Below are 27,978 nucleotides of genomic sequence, written 5' to 3' on the forward strand. Positions count from 1 at the left end.
GTTTGATCCCGGCCGGCCGGCAAGGGTCCCACATGGTGCGGCAGACCTCTCCTGTCTCGCCTGCTGCTCCCCTCAGCAGTGTATTTTGTCAGCCTGCCTGTTCTGTTCCCCACTCTGACTCTGGTGAATCCTCTCACCCTCCCACACATCTGGCCTGTACCCCAGTTCTTGTATAATAAAAATAAATCTTAAAAAAAAAAAAAGAATTCAATATATATTTGTTGAATGAATTAAATTTGTTGAATGAATAAACAACAAATTTAACATTTTCTCCATATAAGCATTTACAAGATAGCGGTCTGTAAACCAAATGTACAACTTTAGTTTATCAATAAAATTCTTCCTTATTCCTTATTTATGTCTCTGGAGTACTGACATTTCTATTCTGAAGCTTAAGCAATCTTATTTAGCCAGTTATTGCTCATCTCATTAAGGAAGAACACAGTGTCAAGATTGTTTTTTGAGATTGGCACAAATGATGTTCCATGCAATATTTACCACCTCATAGCAAATAGTCACCTTCCCCATGCTTCTACAATAACACATTTAGTTTCCCGAGCACATTCACCATCTAACAAGTAAATGGTAGACCTCAGTTTTCTGTAAAGCTTGGTTCCTTCTCTTTCCTAGCCAGCCCCTCTTGATAGGATGCCCTCCTTTCCAACACTTTTTGCTATGCCCTTTGCAATGCTGCTTCTTTCACAAACTTCTTGCAGAATCTCATTTTGCCTCTCTTTTTCTATACGTCTCATACATTAGATAATGGGAGATAATCTTCCTACTATGCCGTGTACAGGATTACTCCAAAAATCTCCTGTTATATACCACATGCACCACCACAAATCCATGGTCGTCGAACTCATCTGAATCTCTCCCCATTTCCCAAGTAAATTTCTACACCCCTGAGCCTCAGTTAACTATTATATTCCAAACCTTCACAACTCTCCTACAACTCAATACCACTTCTACCAAATACTCTCAGAATGTGCTCTCACTTCTTTTAAAGAGAAAATAGTGCACTCAGATAGAAATACAACTACCCAAATTGGGTAAAAAGGCAACTTTTACCCAACTCATTGAAAAAGTTGTTTCTTTGGTTATATACTAATCCTTCCCCCAGTGCCCTGTAATGCATCCCCTACTGTTATCTGTAGAGATCTCATATCTGTCATACATGCTTGTTCTCACAGGAGACCTATCTACTGGTCATTTGCCCTCACCATATATTTACATCTCCACTAACTCAAAAAAAAAAAAAAAAAAAAAAAAAAAGGCATGCTCAATTTTAAGTATGACTCCCCCTAGCTCTCATAAGCTACAGTTGTTGTTCTGACATTTTCATTTTGCATTCACCACCTAGCAAAGGGTCTCTATAGTTCCATTAAAGTCACTAATAACCAAATTTAATCCCTTCAACAATTCAATGAGCTAGATAACTGTACTACAACTTGTCCAAGGACATAATCTGGTAATCACGGAAGCCAGAATTTAGACCCAGGCACTGTGACTTTCTAGAGCCCAGATTCTTAATCACTACCCCATGTTTCAAATGATAAGCACATACATTATCCTCTTATTTGTATCTTATAAATTCTAGCTAGATGAAGGGGGAAGAGGAAAGAGAAGCACATCTTGAATTATTTCCAGAACTATAATCTTTTTTGATAGCTAGTAATATATTTAAAGGTTTAACTGACATTTATTAACAATTCTGACACATATTCACTGGCTGCTTCCGTAGTGCGAGTAAATGATTATTTTCACATTTTTATTTATCTAACATAAAAATATTCACTTGAAAATATATTCCCTAGATATTTAAAGCTACTCATATTTTAAATAGATTTACAATTTACATTGAGTGCACACTACTCACCTTCCTTTGTAAGCACTACTATTCTTTATTTACTGATGGAAATTTTCATTCTTAAAATACATTATTTAATTCAGTAGATGTCTTAAGTACGTATTTACAGAGTCATCACCTGGCAGCAATAGATGACTTATGATTTTACTGCCTATCTTTACTGCCTATGTTTCATCTGTTGGGGGTTTCTTCTTTTTACGATCAACAATTTTTTACTAATAAGTTAAAATGACCGAATTCATCCCTTAAGCCAAAATTTATTTAGATTATTCTAGCATAGCTGCCTTTCATTTTCACATAACCTTATACATATTTATTCTATGACCTATAAAAACTCTAAAAAAAAAAAACATTTATTTATGTGTACAGCAGGGAGTCACTCCTACACTAATCTCCCATTATAAAGAAAAAACACGTATCCCTTCTCTTTCCCACTAGGGGAAGAGTGAGGTAGCAGATAAGGATAGTTGTTGTATTAGTTACTATAGAAACCTATTCTCGTTTTTCTCAATTCCACAAACTTATCCTTAGCAGCTATTCATTTGAAGGATTAGAATCCAAAGCTTTCCTTGAACCTAATTTTTAACAAGAATCCAATTTTTAATAAGAAGAATGAAGGTATTGCATAGAAAACATCTTTCCCTATATTGCTCTCACTCTTGTTCAGGCTCTTTGTTAATAACTACATGTATGTAAAGCAAGACTATAATCTTCCAGCTAACTGCCAGGTAAGTATAGTCAGAGTAGGCATAACAGCTGGAGCTCTCCCAAAGGCGAGTCCAAACATTCAGGATTTGTGGGGACTGCAGCCAACTTCCTAACTTCTCCAAAGATGTATGTTGTGCTTTCAACTTCCACTAATATCACAGCCTAACTTTTAGAAAAAAAAATAGGGGCTGTGCCTTATGCTGTGTCCATTATATATCTATTAGAATCTAGAGAGAGGATGGTTAAATGATTTGCACCCCTATCCCAATGCTTACTATAAGCTAATAGTGTCAGGTGATGATAAAAATAACAATACTACACTGAGAAAGCACATATTAATTGCTAATGTCCTTTTATATGTTCTTTTAATGCTGATCTTCCAAAATAAACATTTTTAGAGGCCTCCCTGGTGGCACAAGGTTAAGACGCAGTCTACGAAGCTATCCGCAGCCAATGCAGCATGAGTTCGAACCCTGGCCAGGGAGGTGACCCACATGGCACAGCAGACCTCTCCTGCTTTGCCTGCTGCTCCCCTCAGCAATGTATTTCAGTCATTCTGCCTGTTCTGTTACCCATTCTGTCTCTGGTGAATCCTCTCACTCCCCACACCTCTGGCCTGTACCCCAGTAAACTCTTATATGCATAACTAAATAAAAAAAGTCTTTTAAAAAAACTAAAATATTTTTATCCAAATTCTTTAATGAGAAAACCAAGGCTAAGAGAAGTTAAGTGATTTGCCCAGGCTTCCAAAGCTATTAAATTTTATATGCAAAGTTCAATCTCAAGTATCTATGATTCCAAAATTCTCAATTGTAATACTTAATGAAAATAAAATATTTCATCTAAAAATAGTCAAAGTATGGTATGAATTATGACCACTATTTAAACAATTATCAAAGATACAGTTGTCTGCCATGGAAGGGGGATAACTGATCCTATAACATTTGGTTAATGAAATACTAGTTCTGTAGAGAATTCAGTTATTGAAAAAATAATTAACTTTAATAACACTTGGTACAATAAAGATTGGAGAAAAAAAATCTATTGGCTTAATGCTCCATTTCCGTCCAACTTCCTGTAGTAAATATGTAATGTCGCAATAAAGCTCCTTTAAAAATGAGTCATCTTGAACCAACATAATCAACAAGATAATGATTAACCAAAGGTTGGCACAAATCCAACCAGTGTAATATAATTCAAATTCAGGCTCTTCAAAAGAAAACTCATGTTTAATGCTGATATCTCAGAAATGAAAATCAATAATTGGGTCTATATAAAATTTCTACATATTGACACAAACATGTACATTTAAATTTTTCCTGTGTCAGAAATTTTTATATTCACTGACAATACTTAACAACAAATAGACTTTATAGTGTCATATCTATATTTCTCCCACTACACACCAAGCTGTGGAAAATTATTTCCCAATGTCTACTAAATTAATGTATTTCTGCTTATTTTGGTAAGGCATAAAAACTGAGCTTGCTACACTAGGCACTATATTAGTATGAATACCATATCCTTTATGGTATTTCACATGAAATTAAATTAGTGAATTTATCATAGGACATATGTCCTAATGTTTTATTTGGTAGTGCAATGCAGTTATTCCTGCCCTTATTTCAAAACAAAAATATAATCTACCAACTGGCTAAAGCAGGTTAAGAATATATTCTATAGCCACAAAATAGGGTCAAGTTTTAACTAGATCTTGAAGGAAAGAATCTATAATTCTGACCTCAGAAGCAGTTTCCATAAGCAGTAAGCTAACTATGTGGCTACTAAGTATTCTATAACATTCGAAACTTGACTGGGAGTAAAACTAGTCTTTAATAAACAGTGCTATTACTGTTCAAAGCTAAAAAATAAACAAATACAATTTAACCCTCAGTTCATATCACATACAGAAATTTGAAATCATGGACCTAAAAATAAAAGCACTCGCCATACGGAACAAATGATAAATTATAATTGTTCAAAATTTTAAAAATTCCTACTCATCAAGAGATATCAATAACAAAATAAGGAAGCCAGAAAGCAGAGGAAAATATTAAACTCATATATAGCTGGCAAAAGATTTGCACTTAAAATACATAAATTCAATGAATCAGTAAAAATAATCCAACACAAAAAAGTGAAATAAAAGTAAATAAAACAAATATATTTTACCTAGTCTTATTTAAAAGGACTTGATTTTCTTCACCATTGTAACTATTCTAGTTTTATATAAACCATTAACATTAGAAATGAAAGTAACATGAATTGCCCTAAAAATGTAAGAAGGAATTCCTACAAAAAAAGTTATTCCTGACAATAAAGACCAACACATTTAAAAATAAGTGCATATAATGACTCTTCACAGATAAATAAAAGTGAAAAAAAGTATATCAAAAAAGCCCTTTCAGAAATGTCAGAGATAAAAGAACAAGTTTTAAAAACTCACCTCATTTTATTCCTCATTATAGCAATCTTTTTAGTTTGATCCTAAGAAATAAAATTGGAACAGCAATTTCTTTCCTAAGAAATTTTTCCAGTCAGTTTAAACAATTATACATTAGACATGACTCTAGATATAATTTTTTCTCTTTATTCTTTATCTCCATGTCACAAACCACCTTTTATTTTTTCATATAACATACAGACTTTACTATTTCTAAAATGCATTTTGGTGCCTATAGCATATAAAACTTTGGAAGCATTTTCTGAAACTACCTCTATTCAGGAATATTTAAAGACTGGAAGTTAGATATTTAATTTAGTAGACAATTTCTTCATCCTTTTCCCCTTAAAGTCTAGCATTCATTTTTTGGTTTGGCTACTCAATTGAAGTAACATTGGTTTGTGACACTATATAAGACTGAGGGAAACAGGTTCACACCTCCCCAGATGTGTTATCACCACACCACACCTACCACCCAAAGGACTTGTATTTCTTTACCCTAGGCCTTCTCCCCTTTGTTTCCACCCCCCTCTTCTCTTCCCTTCCCTTCTAGTAGCCTCATTAGGGCAGTCAGATTTCTAGGGTTTGTTTGGTTTAGTTTTGTCAGTTCCTTTTTTTTCCCCTCTGTATTCCATGAGTGAAACCATCTGGTATTTTGTCTTTCTTCTTATGATTATTTCACTTAGAATAATCCCCTCAAGATCCATCCATGTTGTCACAAATGGCAAGAGTTTATCTTTTTATATAGTAGCGTAGTATTCCATAATGTATACATGCCATATCTTAATCCACTTATCTACTGCTGAATACTTAGGTTGTTTGCAAAGACTGACTATTGTAAACAGTACTGCAATGAAAATAGAAAAGCATGTATATGTTCAAATTGGTGTTTTTGCATTCTTCAGGTAGATACCTAGGAGTGGAACTGCTGAGTTATACGGTATACCCTTTTAATATTTTGAAGAACCTCCATACTATTTTTCATAGGGACTGGGCCAGTCTACATTCCCATCAACTGGGTGCGAAGGTTTTTTTTCCCTACATACTCAGCAGTTATTAAATTTTCCTTTAGCAGAATAAACCGTGTGCACACTAAATAGTATTTACTATGAAGCATGCTGTGATGCAGCAAACATCGATTCCGACAGACTCTCAGTCACATGCTCTGCCATCTCAGAGTCTGCAAAGCAGTTTTACTACTATTGATATTCATCGATCATCCTGTAGATGAGTGAAACCCTGAGTGCACTTTACAGATGTATCAAGGATCAATCTAAGAGTTTCCAGATAAGGACTGGAGCAAACTAAAAATCATGATTGTGGAATCAATCATTCTGCAAACTCTAAGATAGCAGCAATTGTTTTCTGTGATTTGGAATTCTAGTGGAAGATCATTATTCTAGCAACTATATTTATATTTTAATGTTTATGGTTTCCAAGTAATCCTCACATTTCTTATCTAGTCCTCATGTAGTTATAAAAATGACAGGAAAGGACTAAGATTTTTGCCATAAAAGCTTATTAGTAGTTGAGATCCTGAAGTAGTCAGTCAGCAAACAGCAGAAGAGTATAGCCTTTTAAAAACAGTGGAGTTACAGATTTTTGATTTATTTATTTTCTAAATTCTCATAGCTCCCTAGGAAGTAGTTTTTTTTTTATTTAAGATTTATTTATTTATGCATACAAGAGCTGGGGTACAAGCGAGAGATGCAGCAGGGGTGAGAGGATTCACCAAAGACAAAGCGGGGAGCAGAACAGGCAGACAGAAATATACTGCTGAGGGGAGCAGCGGGCAAGACAGGAGGGGTCTGCTTCACCATGTGGATTTCTCTCTGGCCGGCCGGGGATGGAACTCATGCTGCAGGGGCTGTGGATTGCTTCACAGTGCGGTGCTTAACCCCTTGCACCACCAGGGAGGCCTGAGTTACAGATTTTTTTTTTTTTTTTTAAAGATTTATTTATTTATTTATACAAGCACTGGGTACAGTCAGAAGTGCGGGAGGGTGAGAGAATTCACCAGAGCCAGAGCAGGGAGCAGAGCAGGCAGAGTGACGAAGTATACTGCTGAGGGGAGCAGCGGGCTTGGCAGGAGAGGTCTGCGCACCATGTGGGACCCTCGCCTGGCGGCCGGGGATGGAAGTGACGCTGTAGAGGCTGCATGCAGCTTCCCAACCCAGCGCTCAAGCGCTGCGCCATCAGGAAGGCCCCCGTCTTACAGATTTTTTAAAAGTAACTTTCACAAAGGCGTAAGACCTAGATTCTTGGGGGAAAGATACTTAAAGAAGACATTAAAAACTGGGGAATTTTTAAAAATTCAATTTGAAATGGTGATACAACAAACAAAGTGGCAATGAAAACTAGAGTGAAGGAAAGAACTAAGTGTGATACACACAGGTTAAGTGAAAAAGTTAATAAATTAAATGATTGTAAACATGCATGATTTGGCATGGCTATCTAACTCATAATTCCTCAGGTGGCTACTTTGTGCTACCATTACCCCTTATTTGAGAAGCTACTCACTCCCTCTCTTATTATTCTAAACACTGGTTACAGATGAGACTGTTATCTTCCTACACGATGACCTTGCTTCCTACACACTACTAGTAATAGTGGGATAAACATATGATGTACACAGGACAAAAGTCATGTCCTTGGATTTTTCAAACTAATGTTAAAGAAACTTTGATGATGCAGTTCCAGAGCTACTGAGTGATTCTGGCTGCTGAAGAAAGCTTGTCCAAGAACAAGCCAACTATATGGCAAAATGGAGGTAAGAGAGAATTTCAAAGATAACGCACATCATGCCCACAACTATATATAACATGTATTTTATTTTATGTTAAGCAGGGAAAGTACTTTTCAGTTATTATAAAAATTTAAAGAAATAATAAAGGTATTTTGTAAACTAAGTTTACCACAGTTTATTAAAATTCAACAAATGTAATCATTTTGGTTTTCAATAAAATGTAAACTATGTACACTTAAACATGTATCAAGTAGGAAAGGTAGGCAATGAAATTCAATGTAAGATATGACTGCAACCACAAAACAAATGCTTAGGACCTGGGGTCAGCAAAGTATGAGTAGACAGTCAAATCTGGTCTGCCAATATTTTGTGTACAGCCTGTAAACTAAGAATAGTTTTTATATTTTTTAATGTTTGGTGGAAAAATCAATAAAATAATATTTGACAATATGTGAAAATTAAATGAAATTCAAGCTTCAGTGTCCATAAATGGAATTATATTGGAAAACAAGTATACTCATTTGTTATATAGTTTCTATGTTTACTTTCACCCTATGAGTTAAGTAGATGCCTTAACAGAACGTTTGCCATATCTATCAAGATTATAAACACACACCAAAAACACTTAGTATCATTGTGTCAAGAAAGTAGGATCATTAAGTAAATTTTCTTGTCTTTTCCTTTCAAATCTGAGATGTGATATTACTTTCTTTAAAAATGAAACTTTAAATTAAAAAAAGAGACTAACAAAAAAGCTTTAACAGCTTCTAATTTTTCTCTTCCAATTCATCTAAGCCTTCTCCACACCAAAATAAACAGTACCACCACGCTGATTAGGCTAAAAAACTAAGCATTACCCATGATTCATTTCTTTTCATCATCCCTTACACATCCATCCATCAGCACATTCATAGGTTCTTCAAAATACATTCCAATTACTACCACTTTCTTTACCACTACTACCCAAACCCCAGTGGTCATCACTTCTCACCAGTATTTCTGTTGCAAGAACTACGTTCCCTCCAATCCATTAGAGGTTGTGGGATTTGGGAGGAGGAGCATTAAGCTAGGGAGCTTCGGCAGTAAAGCATGTAGATAACACACACAGTTCATTTTGTACTTGTTTATTATTCTTGTTCTCATTTTGGCAAGAATATCTTCCACTTTTAAAACAGTTTTTTAAAAGAATCTTTTAGCTTTCATTTAACAGATCTTACTACTTCTTTTCCACATTCCTAAATTTAAAATGAAACTATAATAACTGTTCCAATTGTAAAACAAAAAAAAAGAAAAAGTCAATTTTAACTTCTTAATGTGTCTTCTAATGTTGATGACAAAGAAATGGGCTAACTGCTCTCCTATAGCTCTACACTTTTACTTAAAAATTGAGTGATTTTTTCATAAAATATTAATTCTCCAATATTCAACCTAACAGTGGCAAATGAAAGGTGGTAAGTGAAAAGTATGCTGGATATTTGAAGGCATTATACTGGCCTTTTGCAGTATCTTGAGTTACCAGATTAATTGTATGATCTTAAACCAGTCCTCTTAAATATTTCAACACCCACAGTGTACACTTAAAATTGGTATGCTCTATTGCAGGTAAAGCACAGCTCAATAAAGTTAATTTTAAGAAACCTGAAATTTCAAAACTGCTATTCTCTTTCACTAAACTCAATATATGAAGAGATGTTCTGTGATATTTTAAGATAAATGACTGAGAATTGCCATCAAGAATGCATTTTGAGGGCCTCTCTGGTGGCGCATGCGGTTGAGCGCAGCCCTGTGAAGCTGTCCGCAGCCTCTGCAGTGCGGGTTCAATCCCCGACGGCCGTGGAGATACTCACATCACGGGGCAGACCTCTCCTCAGCAGTGTATTTCGGTCGGTCTGTCTGTTCTGTTCCCCACCCTGTCTCGGGTGAATCCTCTCACCCTCTTACACATCTGGCCTGTACCCCGGTTCTTGTATAAAAATAAATCTTAAAAAAAGAATGCATTTTGATAATAAAAAAAGTCAGATAAATTCATAAGCATAGTAAAAGGAACCAAGTATAGTCTGTTTTAAAGATGCACAATGACTTCTGACAAAATAGCAGGCTTATTCAGAGTTACACAACATATCAATAACGAGAAGTAGGGAAAAATAAGCAGGGGTAGAAAATGATTCTCAAAACATTGCTGTAAACACTTTCTTACACAATGTTTACTAATATGTCTTTTTCTTATCTGCAGGTTTTCAAATTCCCTAATTTTCCCTAGGGTATAATATGGTAAGTCTGTCAACTTTGAGGCAATAAAAATACTTTCCTAAAAGAATTTTTTTTCCAAATGTAAATGAAAACTTTCAAAAAGTCAAAATAAAATTCTTGGCCTAAAATGGGTAAATCTCTACCACAGGTAAGGGAAAGTATATAGTTCAAGACCTCCTTAAAGTTATATTGAGAGAGAGAGAGAGAGAGAGAGAGAGAGAGAGAGAGAGAGAATGTGTGTGTGTCTGTAGCACTTATCAACTATTTGGAAAGCAGGGAAAGTGCTTCAATCCAAAGTAGGTTAAATAGCTGTTTCCAGGTAAAATGAGACATAGCAAATTTCAGCAAAAAAGAGGACAGACTTTCAAGTGCAATCTGAGCTATTTCACCTATAACTTCTGAGCCTCTTTTATTTGTAAATCAATGACATTTCAGAGTCTTCTGAGCACCTGAGAAAAGTGTGTAAAGTGCCTATTTCTTAAGTGTCTTGTCAATGTTCCTTCCTTAATTTATCTTTCCAGCTATTACTAAGGGAAAGAGGGGTAGAGGGAAGGGATGGGAGGAATGGGGGAAGGCAAAACTGTTTCAGATCCTAGATTACTGCCAAAACTCCAAGTGATATTCCTTTTTTTAAAGTACTCACTGCCTGCTTCAGTTCATTCTCCACAATATAAGAAAACTGAACCTTTTAAAATCCAAATCTCATTATATTGTTCCTCTGCTCTAAACATCCTTCAGTGATTGTTTCCCCATTACCTTCAGGATCAAAGCCAAGTATGACATTCAAGACCCTTGACAAAGATCCTTGGTGATATGACTTTTGCTTACTTCTGTAGCCTTCACCTCTCAGTACTATACTGAACTACTAACATTTCTTAGCAGTTTCCCAAAGACAACATGTGGTATGTTCAAGAGTACAGTTAGAGAGCATAGGTTTGCAGACAGTTTTCCCAGAGAGCCTGGAAAACTTTCCCTGCAAAGGAGCAGATAGCTAAGAATTTAGATTCTGCAGCTCTCTATTGCAACCATTCAACTCATCACTGTCACGAGCAAGGCTGAGTTCCAAAACAAATTTTCTTTATGGAAACTGAAATTTGAATTTCATGTAACGTTCATGTGACACAAGGTATTATTCTTTTGAATTTTTCAACCATTTAAGAATGTAGAAACCATTAACTTGAAGACAGAACAAAAAACAGAGCACAGGCCAGGACTGGTCTGTGGGTGGTAGTTGGCTGAGCCCTCATCTTGTGCAAATCATTTTCTCTCTCTTCACTTCAGTTGCTTCATTTATAAAATAATAGAAATATTACTAGCCAGTTATTATATTTTTCTAAAACCAGTGATTTCCCCATTGTATCACCATATAAAGGAGATAAAACTAAATTACATAAAAATGAAGTTACTGATACTTTCATTTTTTCCCACTGGCTGAAATGGTTAGGCATTACATATAAAGACAGTTATCACTCAAAAGTCAGTGTATTAAGTGCAATAAAAACTCAGCCAAATTAACACACATTCCTGTTTTGAGGAAATTAAATTGAAGAAACAAGATTTAGAAGGCTGTAGGTGACTGGACAATATAAATTAAGTATATGGTTGGTCATTGTGAACAAAACCAAACAGGCTATGAGACTTGAGAAAATGAAAAGTCTCTGTGGACTGAAAGACTGTGGCCAAAGGAAGAGGTAGTACTTAGACTGATTCTTGATAAATAGGAATTAATAGCAGAAAGAGAAGATATAATCATATATTATATATACAACATATATGTTATATATAACATACAATCATACATTATATATTCCATATCCCATATGTTGTATATAACATATATTATATAAATTTATATATTTACATAATATATAAATTACGTTATATCTAAATCATATATCATAACATGTATGTTATATATCATATATGTTATATTTGTTATATATGTGTTTTATATATATAATAAACCTGTAAGAACAAGGTAGCAAGAAATGAGACAAGAAAGGGTTAGTTAGAGGATTTAGGTAAGATTCAGGTAAGGGGGGAAGTAAGGAGGAGCCAGGTAACAAGTTAGCTTGGATACCAAGCTAAGAGTTTGGTAGTGACAGCGTTTTTAAGTTGGGGAGTGACAAAAGTGTTGTATTAAAAAGAATAATCCGGTGGCCAAATGCAGGTTAAATGAGACTAAAAAAGACCAAATGTTAACTTCTTTGTTTTTTAAGACATTAATTTCCAGACATTAAATAATTTCCTGAAATGGGTCAGAACATTTAAAGCTGTATCAATGGTTTTCAAACTACTAAAATAACTTTTCTGTTACTGCTGTGACACAGTCATATGTCTGTTAAGTTTCATTCAAGAAATTATCTAATACCATCTTATAGATGCTACTACAAAACAAGTGTTCAGAGCACAGTAAATAGTCCAAACGGCTTTAAGTACCAAAGCAGGTGTTCAAGTCCGGAAAGAAAGAGGGGCAGAAGGTGAAAGAGGTGACCTCAACCCTGGTCACACAACCCACTGCTTGCCTCTCTACCATCACCGCCACCCACAAACAGCTGTTTGGAGATCTCCCTAGCATCCTGGGAATTCTCCTTAGTAAATGAATAGGGGTCCTGAATCCAGGTTGACAGTGACCTATAGTAATTAACTTGAAAAAAATAAGATTGTATTGAGATACATTCAAATTTTTCTACAAGAAAAAAATTAAAACTGAAAGGAATACATGCCCAGCATATAATATTAGGGTAAACAATAAAACCTGAAAAATAAATGATGAAACAAAAAGAAAAATAAAGAATCTGAAACCTACGAAATGGACATCCAAGAAATCTGATATGTAGGAAAGTATAGATATATATATATTCAAAATCCTATCATCAGATCAGATACAATGACTAACATGTAAGATAACAAAAAAAACCTAGCAAAATTGTTAAAAAAATAAAAACCCTACCTATTTTTGCATCGTAAGATTACTTTTCTCTAAGCTTATCTAACTCTGCAGAGATAATAAAACCATCCACTTTTTTTTTTTTAAAGGGCTAGTACAAATGTTGAAAACTGACAATGTGGAAATGAACATTTATAAAGGAGCCACTTATATCCTAAGAGTAAATAATTTAATGAAAATTGCTTACTGTTATCTCTCCTCAGTATAATATAACTTGAAAACAGCAGAGATTTCTGTTTCTTTTGCTCACTGATATATTGTACAATGCCCGATGCCTAACAGTTGCTGAACAAATATTTGCTGAATTATTAGATTCAGGTGACAAGCAATAGCAAAAAAGATAGTTAAAACTGTTTAGAATCATTTAGTGTATGGAGCAAAACAGACCTCCATAAATAATTCTTAAAGGCATTCTGGGAGTTATTGTTAAACTTCAGTCACCAAAAAATTGCCATAAATATTATTAAAATCATCATACCCATATGAAGGGTGTATTTTTTAAGCTAAAATCAAGATGTTTTTGGTACTTTCAAAAGTTATCAATCTACGTAGTCTCTGGTATAGTTTCTAAAATCACAGCTGAATAAATGTTAGTGCCTTTGCCTTGTTACAACCTTCAAAACGTCATCCATGTGAAACAACTTTCTTGAAATGTAGCCCATAAACTACAGCACAAACGACTATTTCCTAAAGCAAGTATATCATAGATCAGGCTGAATCACAAGACACATACTCCATCAAAGACTTCAAAACAAGTGTTTAAGGAAACAATGACTTCTGAAGGTAATAGAAAGAGGGCAGAAATACTGAATTCACTATATTAAATTAGAATGACACCAGGAGAGTACAGCTGAAAGCAGCCCCGCACGTTGAAAACTACAACCTGAGAGAGCTCTCTTGGTAGTGTCATTTTCTCAGATGTACTGCAATAGGAAAAAAAGTAATGTAAATGTCATTCCTTTAAGCTGTTTCCAAGAGCTGGGAGGGGCCTTGCGACCTGACCTCTGTTTTTCTGCTAACACCCTAACGGAAGACAAACATTTGGGGAAAAAAAAAAAAAAAAACCTACAAAAGGCTGACCGATAGAAACCTAAAGTAGTCCTCCATGTTTCCAAAGCTTCCTATACTTCCTATCACAATTCCTATTAAGCAGTATTTTAAAAGCCAACATTATAAGCTCCATAAGGACTTTGTTTATAGCAGGAAGAGGACTGAGCACATACCAAGCATTCAATAAATATTTCCTGAATAAAGATTGTCTGAATCCCCCATAGAATTATAAGCTTCATAAAAGCAGTACTTTCAAGAGTCATTCACCAATTTTTCAATGCATTTAGCAGAGTATGAACCAAAGAGACTAATCAAAACCTATTTACTTACAAGAAACACAAAAAATAAGTGGCCTATATGAGACTCAAACCCATAATCTTAGTTCTATTACAGTATGCACTAATGAACCAAGATAAAGAGTATGCAGTCTTATTCACAACTGTGAATAAAATTATCAAGAAGTCAAATATTGATTACTTCCCCAAGCTTTCTTTAATCAAAACTTTGCTTCCTAATAGCTTATCTCAAATAAGCCACAATACTAGACTCTCAAAATCAAGAAATCATTCTTTCGGCCAAAAACATATTCACACTAATTATAATCGGAGAAGGTAAAAGAAATAAGATGATTGCCAAGAAGTACTCAAAGCAGTCAAAGAAAATCAAAGTCTCTGTCCCAACCAAACTGAAAACAGGATGTCCTTCAAAGTTTAAAGAAAAAAAACAATAACCCTCCTACTTACTCATCAACACAAGTAAGTTATTACACTTCTTTGGAACAAATGGCTAAGAGAAAAATGCAAAGAAACTTTGTCATTTGCTCTGATGTGTCACTTAAAGATCAGCATAAGGCAGTCACTTTTAAGACCAGCCTGTAAGAGTTTAAAATGAGCTAAGGCAAAATATCAGCTATTAACACTAAATAGGAAGTCATTTCAACTTCAGAAAGTCATCAATTGGAAAGACAGAAAAAGTACATTCTTTAGAAAAAAGTACATTTTTATTATGGAATGTAAATATAGCATTCTACACAGACTATAATATGCTAGCACTTCACTGGTTCAGAGATGACCTTAAAAGAAAAAACAAAAGAAAGATAATCTTAAGCAAAAAAAAAAAACAAAAAAAAAACAACAGAGAACATAAAGGTGTATTATTTAAAATATAAACATATCAAGTTTGTGAACTAACATCTCATGCATTTTGTCAATATTAAGGCTCTCTCATTTCAAGAAGTCTATTGTTTTACTTGAAAAATATCTGAAATATTCTATAATTGACATATCAAAAGCATTAGCAATATTTATTAAATTTGATCCTGTTCCAGTAGATGCTACTCCATGCAACTTAAATAGATCCCTGGGTTCTTCTTTTTTGAAGTTTAAAATATTCCTTACATAAGTTGGCTTCCAAGCCCACAGCAAGATTTAAAATTGGAAATCAAAAGAAAGGCTAGTCTAGAAACAATAACCAAACCAGTAACAATGACCACCTCTAGGGCCTAGAATATCATGCCAAAAGGAACCACAACTTCTTAAAGAGGTAGTTGTTTAAGAACTGAAACAGGAAGCATCGAGAAAGGTCTGAATTCTAGTTCTATCAGAAAGCAGGGACAGGACTTGAAGCCAATCTGCAGATGTTCCCACAGGCCAAAAGTGGGAAACTGGAAGCATCAAAAACAAGAGTAATAATAGACTGAAATATTTCAAGCATATAAAAATCCAAAAGTTTCCATTTAAAGGATATATAGAAGACAAAGAAACATGGTAAACAACAAAGGATATACTCAGTACTTGTGTTAAATTTTAAAGATTTAGTCTCCTTAGCAAACTGCTAAGAAAAGCGGAAAAGGGAAGAGTAAAAACTTAAAAGAGAAAACAAATGCAATGCAATGTATGATTCTTGTTTAAACCCTGATTTTAAAAAACCACAGCAAAATAACATAATGAAACAATCAAGGACATTTGACCAGATACTTGATATTAAGAAATTACTGACAAATTTTTGGTCCGACAATCAAAGAAGAATCTTTATCTTTCAAGAGTCATAAATTCAAATATTAGGGGTAAGATTTTTTAAATAATAAATGAAAGGCAAAGCACAATGACATGAGTTACTTGCAGGTGACAAGCAATAGCAAAAAAGATAGTTAAAACTGTTTAGAGTCATTTAGTGTATGGTGCAAAACAGACCTCCGTAAATAATTCTTAAAGGCACCACTGTACTGCAGCACAAAACCATGTCTAATGCTCATAATAACCATCATCAGTCATCAAGAATAAGTTAAATTATGTTCTATCTACACCACTTAAGACAACCAGATGTCCAAATAATGGAATACGATGCAGTAAAATTTATATTTATACTTCCTGAGAAGGAAAGATGATCACAATATTTCAAGGGGGAGAAACATGATTGATTTTGCTAATTATATTTTACCTATTGCCCTTACACACATACACACACACGCACACACACACACACACATACACACACACCCCTAACATTACCTTGGTCTAATTGCTTATTTTTAAATATAGAAACAAGATAGTAATAAATACAATTCTCATGACTTCCCACTGACAGCAAATTCTTTCAAACTAACTTATATTAATGGCCATTTCCATGTGTTTAATACAATTTTTACTGTAAAAGATTAGTTACAAAATTACTAAAAGGACAAAAATTTTTACTAACTTAAAATGACATTCTCTCACCTTGACCCTACTTAAAATTATATAAAATACACATGCAATTTATTATAGCTCAAATTATAAATCTGAATCATCTTGTGTTATCTTGTGTCAAAAAGCAAGAAAGTCCTCAACGAATGATGGGAACATGTCAAGAGAATGCAGAAATGGGCATCAAGTAGCCAAAACAGGGCCAATTTGGGCATCAAATATACAATGAATTATATAACCCAGTGGGGAAAAAAAAACAAGATACTTGATTGAGTCCATTCAGACATAAAAAAGTCAATAAATTGAAAATCTGATTAGGAAAATATTTACATTTCAAAGCACCTACTATGAAATGCTAATTACAAAGTTTAAAAAAAGTAATCTTACAGTGGAGAAGACCAGCAGATACCACCTTAATAAAATTATCAAAATAGAAATCACCAGCAATGGGATAAATCAAAATTACAGGCCACTTGAGACGATGCAATTAGACAGAACATAACTCCACTTCTGTGGCATTTGTGCCAAAGATACATAACTTGAATCTAATCAAGAATAAACACCAAATTTAGGAACATTCTACAAAACAACTTGCGAAGTGTCAAGTCATGAAACTCAAGGAAAGGTTAAAGAACTATTCCAGATCGAAGGAGTCTACACAGACATGACAACTAAATGCAGCATTTGTTCTGAACTGGATCCTTTTTCCATAACAGACAGTACTAAGACAATTAACAAAACTTGAATGAGTCTGAGATTAGATAATATTTATACCAATGTTAATTTCCTGGTTTTCTCGTTTATAGTATGATTATATAGGAGAATCCTTTGGTTACAGGCCTAACACACTAAAATGCTAGCAGGTAATAGAGCATCAGCTCAGCCACTTAATTCTCACATTGTTTTGAGCACAAAGACAGACACCCCTACCACCTGTTAGGTTAGGTAAAAGCTGCAGACATATAGCACTGCAGAGTGCAGGCTATAAAGTAAATACCTGAAACAACCTCAGTGTAATGTAGAGATTGAGGCTGCTTACCTGTCACACCACTCAGCGATCATCTGGAATGCAAGTCCAGAATGGTAAGATCATTCCATTTTTTAAGAGAAACCAAAGATTCAGATTTTATATGGAATTTCCCAATTTTTAAAACACTCAAAAGGGCCAAACAAAACATGTCTGTTGGCTAAATTTGAACCACAGCTGCCTCTGGCCCAGAGGCATGTTTCTCAAACTGAGGCCCAGGGATAAAAGAAAACCACATGATATACATGGAACATATTCTTGGAGTCACAGTTTTACCCCAAGAGTTTGCCTGGAATTTTCTGGGAAAGATTTTCTGTATTTTTCAAATGCTATATTATGGAATATACTGCAAAGTTAATATGATTTTTTTTAAGTTTTTATTTGAAAATAATTATAAGCTCACAGAAAAGCTGTAAGAACAGTACAAAGAGCATTTGTACAGCTTTTATTAAATTCACCTAATGTTAACATTTTACTCATTTGCTTTATTTATACATACACTTCCTCCCATCTCTAACATACACGTACAGTTATACACACACACAAAGTATATACATGTGTATATATAATACATGTGTAATATAACACATGTGTAGTACATATTTTTTTCCTGAACCATTTGAGAGTTACATATATCACAGCTCTTTATCCCTAAAATCTTCAGTATGTATTTCCTGGAAAAATATTCTTTTACATAACCTTAGAATTATCAATTTCAGTGATTTAACATTTATGTTAATACTTTTATCTAAACTACCATCAATATTCCAATTTGCCAAGTGATCCAATAATATATCCTTTATAGCCTTTTCCCTTCTAATACAAGATCCAGGCTAGGGTTAGGTATTTCAAGTAAATGTCACGTCTCTTTAGTCTCCTTTAACCTGGAATATTTCCACAATCTTTTAAAAAATAGAACGTTGCTCATTTAAAGTTCAGTATTTCCTTATTATTACATTCAGGTTATGCATTCCTGGCTGGAGAACTTATGTAAGCATTGTGTTCTGCTCAGGGTGTTTGATTCAGAGGCACACAACACACACTAATGCTATTTACTTTGACCATGCGCTCAAGGTGTTACTGGATTTCACTACAGTATAGAGTTACCATTTTTCCTCTTGCAACTAATAAGCTATAGGAAGAATTTAAGCCATGCAAACATCCTGCTAAGGTGTATGATTTAGTCATTAAAGCAATGAAGTGATCTGAGAGTGAATGGCACATCAAAACACTGGTTTAGGAACATTAATTTGAAGTCCTGACCACCCTTCTGGCCTTCACAAAATAAACTGGACAGGTAGAAAATCTTGAGGGTATGCAAAATCCAGGAATACAGAATACTAAGTATTTGACCTGAGGTGGTAGAAAAGGAAAGAAAGTAAGGTATGAGAAACAGTGATAAGAAATGACAAGTCTTAGAAGAAATTTTAAGTGGTAGGCAAAAATGTCGAGGAACCAAACATGGTTCTGAGATTTCAAAGTGGGGTGATACATTCAGTGAAAAATAAGGAAAAGATGCTCATTTTTGAGGAGGAGGAGGAGTTCAGGTTCAGGCACATTAGATTTGATGTACCAGAGAGCTTTGACGAGTCCGTAAAGGGGTAGAGAAAAGAGCAATGGACTCCATCAGAGAAATCTGAATTCAAGTGGAAAAAGTGGTGAGGGTCCAATGAATAAACCAAAATGCTAAATTATATTTTTAGTATGATTTTAACCATGCAAACAACCAGGCCCAGGAATATTAAAAACAAGTACACCAATATGTTGCCATCAGTTGCACACAGATGAACTGGAGAAAACCACAGCTTATTTTTCTTTCTTCTTTAGTATTGCTTTCATTAATTAAAAATAATACAAAATACAAATCTGACTTAGGTTCCCCATCAAAAAAAAAAAATGTGAATTCAAACAGTGTTTAAAAAAAAAAATCACAAATTCTCTGAACTTCATCTTCCTCATATACAAGAGGAGAAAAATTTCTTCTCTCCCACAGTTAGTGTTCAAATTAAATGAGATAAATTTTTTTTGTAAACTACAAAGCAATACAGAAACTTAAGGCATGATAATATTCTGATACAGCTAAAACTATATGACAAGCGCTCATATACAAGATAAAATACACTATAGGTTTGAGACTCTTCCACAGAGGTAATAGCTGATAAAATAGATTATTCCCTTCGACTTTTTGAAAGTCTCACACTCCATCTATTTTAATATAAAAATGTTCAAGGCTCTTTAGACATAAATTTATCAATCTCCAAATGTTCTCTCTCAAAAATTACATGCTTGACCATAGCACTGCATTCTAAATGGTGCTCCACTCCTCTATTCCAACATCTGGTACTTACTTTATTTATGCTTAAATATTTTAGATGTCTATTTAAAAATACATAGTAAGCTCCTAAAGGCCAGGACAAATATCTTACATCGTACTTCCATAAGGACAACCAAACACTGTGCTAGTCACAAAACGGGTGTTACCACAAATAAATGTTAAAAAATACTCTAGCTAATTCATATTATAGATGTAGCAGCAATCATTTAAAAATTACTACTCGTGCAATAGATCTTAAGAGTACCTTGAATCCAACAAGAAATTAAAAGCTGTTTAAGGAAAAATTCCTCAAATGTTATTACACGACAAACATTTTCATACGAAATAATGTGTTAGACTAGATTAATATTTTAAATCATACACTTCATTAAGAAAGACTATATATGAGATGAAAAATCAGTTTTAAAATTGTGATGTTAAAAGTTTTCCTAAAATATTTCATTAATTGAAGCATACCACTATTTGCTCAAATGCCCTGCAGCCAGAATGTTAAATATCTTACAGAAATTAACCTATAGCTTCATTGACTTTTCATTTAAAAAAAAAAAATTGAGTTTTCTTTTGAAGCTTAGGGGCAGAAAAAGTTAAAATTGACCTGTTAACTATATTTTCTTTGGGTGTAATACTGACTAATGTCTAGCAAATTCCAAGATAAGTCTTAAAATTAAAACCTTAATTATGAAAATAATGAGTTGCTAAAAAGCCAAGCCTAATCCCTGCCTTATGAAAATCAAGAAAAGTTGCATCAATAGTTTCCCACTTTTGTACACAGACCTGAGATTTAAAACATACAAATGTACATACATTTTGTAGATGTATGTATGTGTGTAGTGATTTGGAAGCAGGACACCAAGATATTTAGGGTACTTCCCCTCCCCTTTTAAATTACCATAATTCATGAACTAAAAGATACTATGCCTAAGGGAAATTCCAGAGTACAAGCACCTGCCAGCCAACTTGTCTTAAATTCATCAGCAGCAGAGATTAAAAGCATCCTTTGGTTGTTTTTATGTAAAACAAAATACAACTGGTGAAATTTCAATGTGGCACAGCCAATCACCTACTATTCCTCTCAATTATGTCAAAACTGACTACACACAGGTTTCACTGTTTTTAGGCATCTTATTAAATACATGTATTTTCCTTGTCCAAACACTCAATAATCAAGATTACAGTTTGAATTTTAAGTTTTTCATTTTACAAAAATGATTCACTAAGATTCCCTTAAATAATCAGTTTCTCTAGAATCCTTATTTATAAAGCACTCAACTTTTCTGCTTATAAAAATGCAGCTTTTTCAAAAACCTATCTGGCATATAAAAGGAGATACAGATATACTTCCTTGAAAATAAATGTTTTCAGTATTTGTGTAGCTCTTCTGGGGCCACGTTTTAAATTCTTGTTTGGTTAAAAAAAGGTTTTAAACATCTAGAAATACAAGTGCTTGCCCTTACATTATGGCTCTCTTGATAATAAAATAAAGATCAATGTAACTCTCAACTCTAGACTAATGAACTGCAGGGAACAGAAACAAGCAATTTGGCAAGAGCTGAGCAATGCTCTGCTTTAAAGGCTACCAGTAAAATATACCAACAATACCCCTCCCCCTCATCCCTTTAAGGTTTCAATTAAGTTGGGGCCTAGCTTTACTCCAACAAGGGGGACAGAAAGAGAAAGCACAGAGCTCCTGCTGAGAAGTATCTTCATCAAGAGCAGCTCCAAAAACACTGCCAGGAATCATTTTTTTCCCTCTTTGCTAACACAGATTCCTCTCTTTAGAGATAGGCATCTTCTCTACTCCAGATCAACACCAAACCTGAAGAAAAGCCTCATCAGTGTACTACCCAAAATGGCACCAATTACAAAACAAAAAAATTACGTCAGCTGTAAATGCTCTTTATATAAAGCGGGAGCCCCAATTACAATCAACTTCATCTTTCATTCTCTCTTATCAGTTACCTAATGAATATCCACTATTTCAAAATAAATTTAAGTGTCCCAGTTGGTGAGAAAATCTCTCTCAAGGTACTTAAAGAAGATGAAGCTTCACAAGCTTTCCAGAAGACCTCAAATTAAAGCTGACTCTCCTGTGAGTAGTCATCCTACCATTCCCACTATAGGCTGAAGAGCCAACATAGTGCAGGGATATCTCTACCCCACAACATCCACAAAGGCAATCAATTTTTTGTCTTAGTCTGTGATTACCTCTAGTGAACATACAGGGTAAGTCTTTCAGTCCAATATGATTGGTGAATAAAACCAGACATAAAGCTGAAAATAGTAAAAACGAATGCAAAGCTGATGCCTCTTTAAAAAGCACCCAAGGATGAAAACCACCTCACTATGTAAGGAATTATAAGACATCAAAGGTTAGATAATGGACAACAGGTGCCTTTGAAGAATGAGTAGCACTCAGTTGCCTCCTATTTTAGGATTCCTAACCTCAAAGCACTCTTTTCTTCCCAAAGAAAGTTAAGACCAAAATTATGATATTTAATACCAATAATGGTTCCCTTGCTAATTGACTTACTTTTTTTGCTTTAGATTTTAAAAGTCAACTTAATCCCAACATGTCTAGATAGATTAAAGCATGGCTTCTGGCCAGATCATGAACTAATCCATGAACATTAACCAACTAGGGACTTATGGTCAAAAAATGCAAAAGAAAGGCTTCTGAATACAAGCTACCTCCACACAAAATGCTTAAAATACAAATCCTGCAGCAGGTATCACATAACGGTAGTAATCAGCCCAAACAGAAACTGTTTCTTTCACCATCTTAACAACTGAGCTCAATCTTTACAGTAACCAGATTCCAAGGGCCTCAAAGAATAGTAATTTCCAGACACAGGTTATAGGGCACTGAATACCGGTCTGGAGTTCTGATTCCCTTAGCCAGTTACGAAATTTACTACCTTTATTCCAATGAAAGGGAACAATGAAAGGATACTTCTTAAGAAGCTACTTAATAACCTTCTTCCCTTTCTCCATTCCACAAAGACAACATATTCCAAAAATGGAGAATCCTTTCTCCCTGACAGAGGACCCCTTTCCTATGGATTCATTGGCCAGGATTACTTTTCCCCAGCATGCTTGCAGAGCCAGAAAATACTTCTGCTTTCACTCTTCTCTTAAAGAGGGTCCCCCAACACAATGCACCTCTTCCTTTCCTGTATTAAGCAAATGATGCTTCAGGGCTACTGGTTCTCTCTACCACTGCGAAATACTCAGAGAAGTAAACAGTGAAGGGAAGTTGTCCGTTACTCGAAGTCTCCAAATTGAACGTTAAGACTGTGGGTGGGGGCACATCCCCTTTCTTGAAGAAGGAATTGGGGGGCGGGGGAGGGTCCCTGCCCTAAAAGGGAGCTTCTGTGTGGGTAAGGGATGTCCCCACCCTTTAAGATAGTCGTTATATGGAAAGAGGGAGGAAAGCTGGACCATAAAGAGGGGGGTCAGGGTTCGAAAAAGGGGTGTCCCAACTATTAAGGTGGGTCTATGGGGGGGGAACCGGATATGGGGAGGGGGTGTACCAGCTAGCGATCGCCTCTTTGAGAAAAGGGGTCCCCACTTTTCATGAAAGAGGGCCCCTCACTGAAGGGGCCGCTGGGAGGAGAAGAGGGTCATGCAGAGGAGGGCTGGGCCTGGGGGGAGGGGTTCTCCAGCCACCCCAGCCAGCAGAGGGGCAGCAGCTCCGCGGGGAGCAAGTACCGTGGAACCACAGCCGGCCACCCCGAGGGGCAGGGTGGAGAGCGGGGCCTGGGCTGTGTGAGGAGGGAACAACGCGCCCACCCTGCGCAGGCGGAGGGCTCCTCAGCCGCACTCACCGAGGCTGCCGGCGAAACCGTCCATCTTGCGGGGAAAGCGCCCGGTTCCGGCTCAGCGGCGGGGCGGGCACTTCATTCAGCGGACCGGCGGAGTGGCCGACGCCGAGCCTGGCCCGCTCGCGCTCTCGGTCGCCCGGCTCGGCTCCCAGTCCCCGCCTCCGTCGTCCGTCGGTCCGTCCGGCCGCCCTGGGGCAAGGAGCCGCAGCTGCCCGGGCCACTTCCCCGTCAGGTTAAGAACGGCAGCGCCGCGCCGCCTGCCCGGCCTCCCTCCCAGGCAGCAGCCGCGAGCGCCTCGTCGCGCCCCGCCCCCCGCGCCCGCGCGCAGCGGTAGCCCCGCCCCCGCGCACGCCGTCACGCTTCCGACTCCGCCTCCCACGTGACGCCACGGGGGCGGGGTCTTCCCGACCCTTCCCTCTCACCTTGCCTGGGTTGGAAGTTCGTCCTCCTGGCGACGGGCTGGTGACAGCGCTTGCGCGGTGGGCCCGCTGAGGGGTTAGGACTCGGGTCTGGAAGCAGGTCGCGAGCTGGTGGGAGTGAGGGCTGCCCCTCCGCCCTGGACCCTCATGAGAGCCCGTAATTGTCTTGGCGACAGATCGTCAGGCAGCATTCTCGCTCCTCGCAGCCCCAGGGGAGCTCAAGTCTGGAGCCTACCTGACTAGAGAGTATCACCCCTCGTGTCCTCCAGAGACACTGAGGAGGCAACCTAGTGCAAGGGACGTTCCTCCTGCCCAGGTCCAAGGATTGGGCTGGGTTAAGGACAAATGGGAGCCAGTCTTCTTGGCGGTCTCAGGGCCATCACTGCCACAAGGGCAGAGCCCAAGAAGGACATGTTAGTGCTGAGCAGGACTCAAGAATTCATCTTGCCTCCCCTTCAGGAAGAGCACTGAAGTTTAGAAAGGATATGACCTGCCCAAGGTCATAAAGCCTGGAGGAAGCAGGGCTAGAACCCAGGCTACTTTACTCCCCCTAGTGTTTCCGCCAGGGATGCAAAGCACCCTATACAGGGCAGATCACAGGATTGCTTATTGTGGATTTGCAACAAAGGGTTGAAGTGAAGTAAGGCTGGATTCTAGGCCCAACACCAAGTGACTCCAGAAGTGAATGTCAAGTCACTAAACTTGTCTGAGCTTCACTTTATTCATTTGCAAGTGGAAGGACTGGACTTGTAACTTAAACACAGCCCTCATCTTCATCCCTTCAGCCAGATTTCTCATCCTTCTAAAGACCATCTCCTGTGGTTTCCAAAATCCCTCCTGAGACTTGTTTGTATGGATCAGTTTTGGTTAAACGGGAGAACACTAAGGTGTTCAGGGACTAAATTGTTCTGTAACACAGAACTGAGAGGAGAGTAAGTCATTCTAGAGAGAGTTGCAGGAGAGGGGGACCGACTGCAGCGTGTCTCCTGAAGCCTCTTTTAAGGTGAGTCAAACATTCCCAAACCAAATGAAGCCTTCCAAGCTCGCATTTAACCATCCCCAGACCTCGCCTAAGTCTTTCCCTACATTCACCTTCAGGGTACCTGCCTTTATAACCTGATTGGTTCAGCTGTTTCCAAGACTTAATTGGTGCTAGTAGGAGCTTGGACCTGGTTCATTTTCAAAAGCAAAATCTAGGTAGTACATCCAACCTGGCCAGCACTGTCTCATGCTGGTACTGGACAGGTAAGTTGTGCTGTATCAGAATGGCACTGGCCAGGGTCAAACCTGACCTGTGTGTCTCCAAAACTGCCAGTTTTTTTCTCTTTTTGCATAAAACTCAAACAGAGCTGAGTCAGGGTCAGCCATCAAACCTGCCTACCACGACATAGTCTGGACTGATGCTGCTCAATTGGGGGCTGCTGTTAACACATTCACATTATGACCTCTAGCCCTGCATCTCCATGATGGGATGGGGGTTGAATCAGTGTCATGGGCCAAAGGGGTGTTGCAGGAATTTCTTGTTAAAGAAAAACAGACTGAAATAACTCAATTAATTGGGAATGACTATAAAGCATGTAAGTATCTCATTAAGTCTGAAATTAAATGTATCCCAACTTTGCTTTCCCTCAGCCAGAAAGCCAAAATATCCAAGACCATTCCAATACTATCTGACATAAAGGAAAATGTGATAGAGGAAATTGTAGTGGAAAGACAAACTTTCCTGGAGGCTTGAAAAAGATCTCTGTAAGTGAGACCTGGCGCTTATGCTTCATTAACTTCATGATAAATCTGACTCTGCAATAGTTACTTTTATTTCTACCAGAATAATTCATGCTTATCTTGACTAGTGACTACAACCAAAAGTTTACTAAAAAAAAAAAAAAAGCAAGGATAGGTAAATAAATGCTTATTCAGAAAAATAGCAAATAGGAGAGATACAGCAATCACTATCCACAGCAATTCTGGAATCTTGCTGGATAGGTTTTATGAGCACTAAGGAAAGTTCTCTTCTTAAGTTTTAGTCTTTCAAGGAATTCTTTTGTCCATTGTGCTCCATGATCCCTGACTTACCTATTCTACAAGAACAGTGTCAGGGTGTATACCTTTCTTGTAGGATACTCAGCTCACTTTCTGCTTGTGCAAATATGAGACCAAAGGTTACTTTCCAACTCAAATAATCAAAGGATTTCTTTGAGAACATGATTCCCTCAAGGTCGGTAGGCTTCTGATCTCTTTGCTTCCAGTCTGCTCCATGTGTTGATAGCCATACCCAAAATTCTTTCCTACAAATGATTCTCAAGCGTAATTTATATCTTTGTTTTCCTTCCGTAGTTCCTTGCTTTCTCAGTTTAATGGGGGCTATCTTCAGGCCATCAGACTTGGGTGGGAAGACTACACTCATTTACATCCTTGCTGTGAGTCCAGATCTAAATGAACCTTTGTTACTCAAAGGTTCTTAATATTTTGTTTCCTATCTGGATGTTTAGAAGTAGTCAGCTTTCTAATCTGACCCCCGGTTTCCAGATTCCTCTAGTTTTCATTTATTTCTGCTTGCAAACCAGCCAATTCTTGTTTGAGCTTTTCTCTTTCTTATAAATACTGTGCTCTGGCATAAAACCAATTGTGCCACTGGAGCTCTTTGCTTTTCTTTCTTATGATGATTTGCTGAAATTTGAAATAGTAGCCAACTCATACTATTACTCTAACTCTTTCCAAAAACTTTAGAGCACTAGGCAAGTAGTGTTCCAACTTCTAAGTTACTAACAGCATCAGATATAGCAAATATTTGCCATGACATAATAGGACTCTCAAGTATTCTAAACTCCACTAGTTGTTTCCACACCAGCCCATACCCAACTCTGAATTCAAGGTGTTATGTTTTAGAGTTTATTTTTTTCCTTCAACTTCAAAATTTCATCTTCTGTATTAGTCAAGGTAGAAGACACTGTTACAAGCACTCCCCAAATTTCAGTAGCTTAATAAAATAAAATTTTCCACTCTTATCACTATCCAATGAAGATTACCATGAAGTCATTCAAGGATCCAGGCTTCTTTTATCTTGGGCTCTACTCTCTCAGCCAGTGAATGGGGTAGTGGTGGAAGAACGTGGAGGATCACATTAGAAACTTATGGTCTAGCTATGGAAGTGCGTACTTCACTTTATCTACATTCCCTAGGCCAGAACTTGGTCCCTTGACCATATTTAACTGCTAATCAGGCAAAGAAATATAGTGTCTGTAACCAAAGGGAAAAGGAAAACAATGGGTCAAAGAGTTTCTGCCACACTCCTCTCCATAGCACTTAGAAGTTCTAATTTATCATTTCCTTGACTGGTTGTTCAATAAGTGTCTCACCCATTAGATTGAACACTACGAGGAGACTTTTTAGAATATAGGACAGGTAGTACTGGAGTAGTCCAGTGGTTGAGAGTGCAGATTCTGGGATCATACATACTGCCTACATTTAAATCCCAGCTGTGCCACTTAACAACTGTGCAACATTGGACAAATTTCTTAATCTCTGTGTCTCAACTTTTTCACCCATGAATTATGAATGATAACATTTCTACTTCCTAAAGTTATCAAGGGAATGCAATGAGATAATACACGTAAAGCCCTTAAAACAGGGTCTAATATGTTCTAAGTACTTGGTAAGTATTAACTGATGTTATTATAA

General features: G+C 36.7%; 1 protein-coding gene and 1 long non-coding RNA gene across 4 annotated transcripts in view; one reads left to right on the top strand and one right to left on the bottom strand.

Annotated features, from left to right (window-relative positions):
- The window catches only part of EML4 (EMAP like 4), a 129,814-nt gene extending 105,647 nt beyond the window's left edge, over positions 1-24,167 (bottom strand). For 2 of the 3 annotated variants that reach the window (XM_054701168.1, XM_054701167.1), the window contains exon 1: positions 23,885-24,167. In XM_054701168.1, coding sequence (XP_054557143.1) covers positions 23,885-23,909 — 25 coding nt within the window. In that variant the 5' untranslated portion in view covers positions 23,910-24,167. The remainder of the gene's footprint in view (positions 1-23,884) is intronic. The other variant, XM_054701166.1, reaches the window with a different exon arrangement.
- Positions 24,168-24,386: 219 nt separating this feature from the next.
- Positions 24,387-27,978, top strand: part of LOC119259969 (uncharacterized) — a 62,991-nt gene continuing 59,399 nt past the window's right edge. Inside the window, exon 1 of the long non-coding RNA XR_005128619.2 lies at positions 24,387-25,303. This is a non-coding gene — a long non-coding RNA (uncharacterized LOC119259969). The remainder of the gene's footprint in view (positions 25,304-27,978) is intronic.

Source organism: Talpa occidentalis, unplaced genomic scaffold (assembly GCF_014898055.3).
Source record: "Talpa occidentalis isolate TD23 unplaced genomic scaffold, MPIMG_talOcc4v2.1 talOcc4.5, whole genome shotgun sequence".
NCBI classification, from domain to species: Eukaryota; Metazoa; Chordata; class Mammalia; order Eulipotyphla; family Talpidae; genus Talpa; species Talpa occidentalis.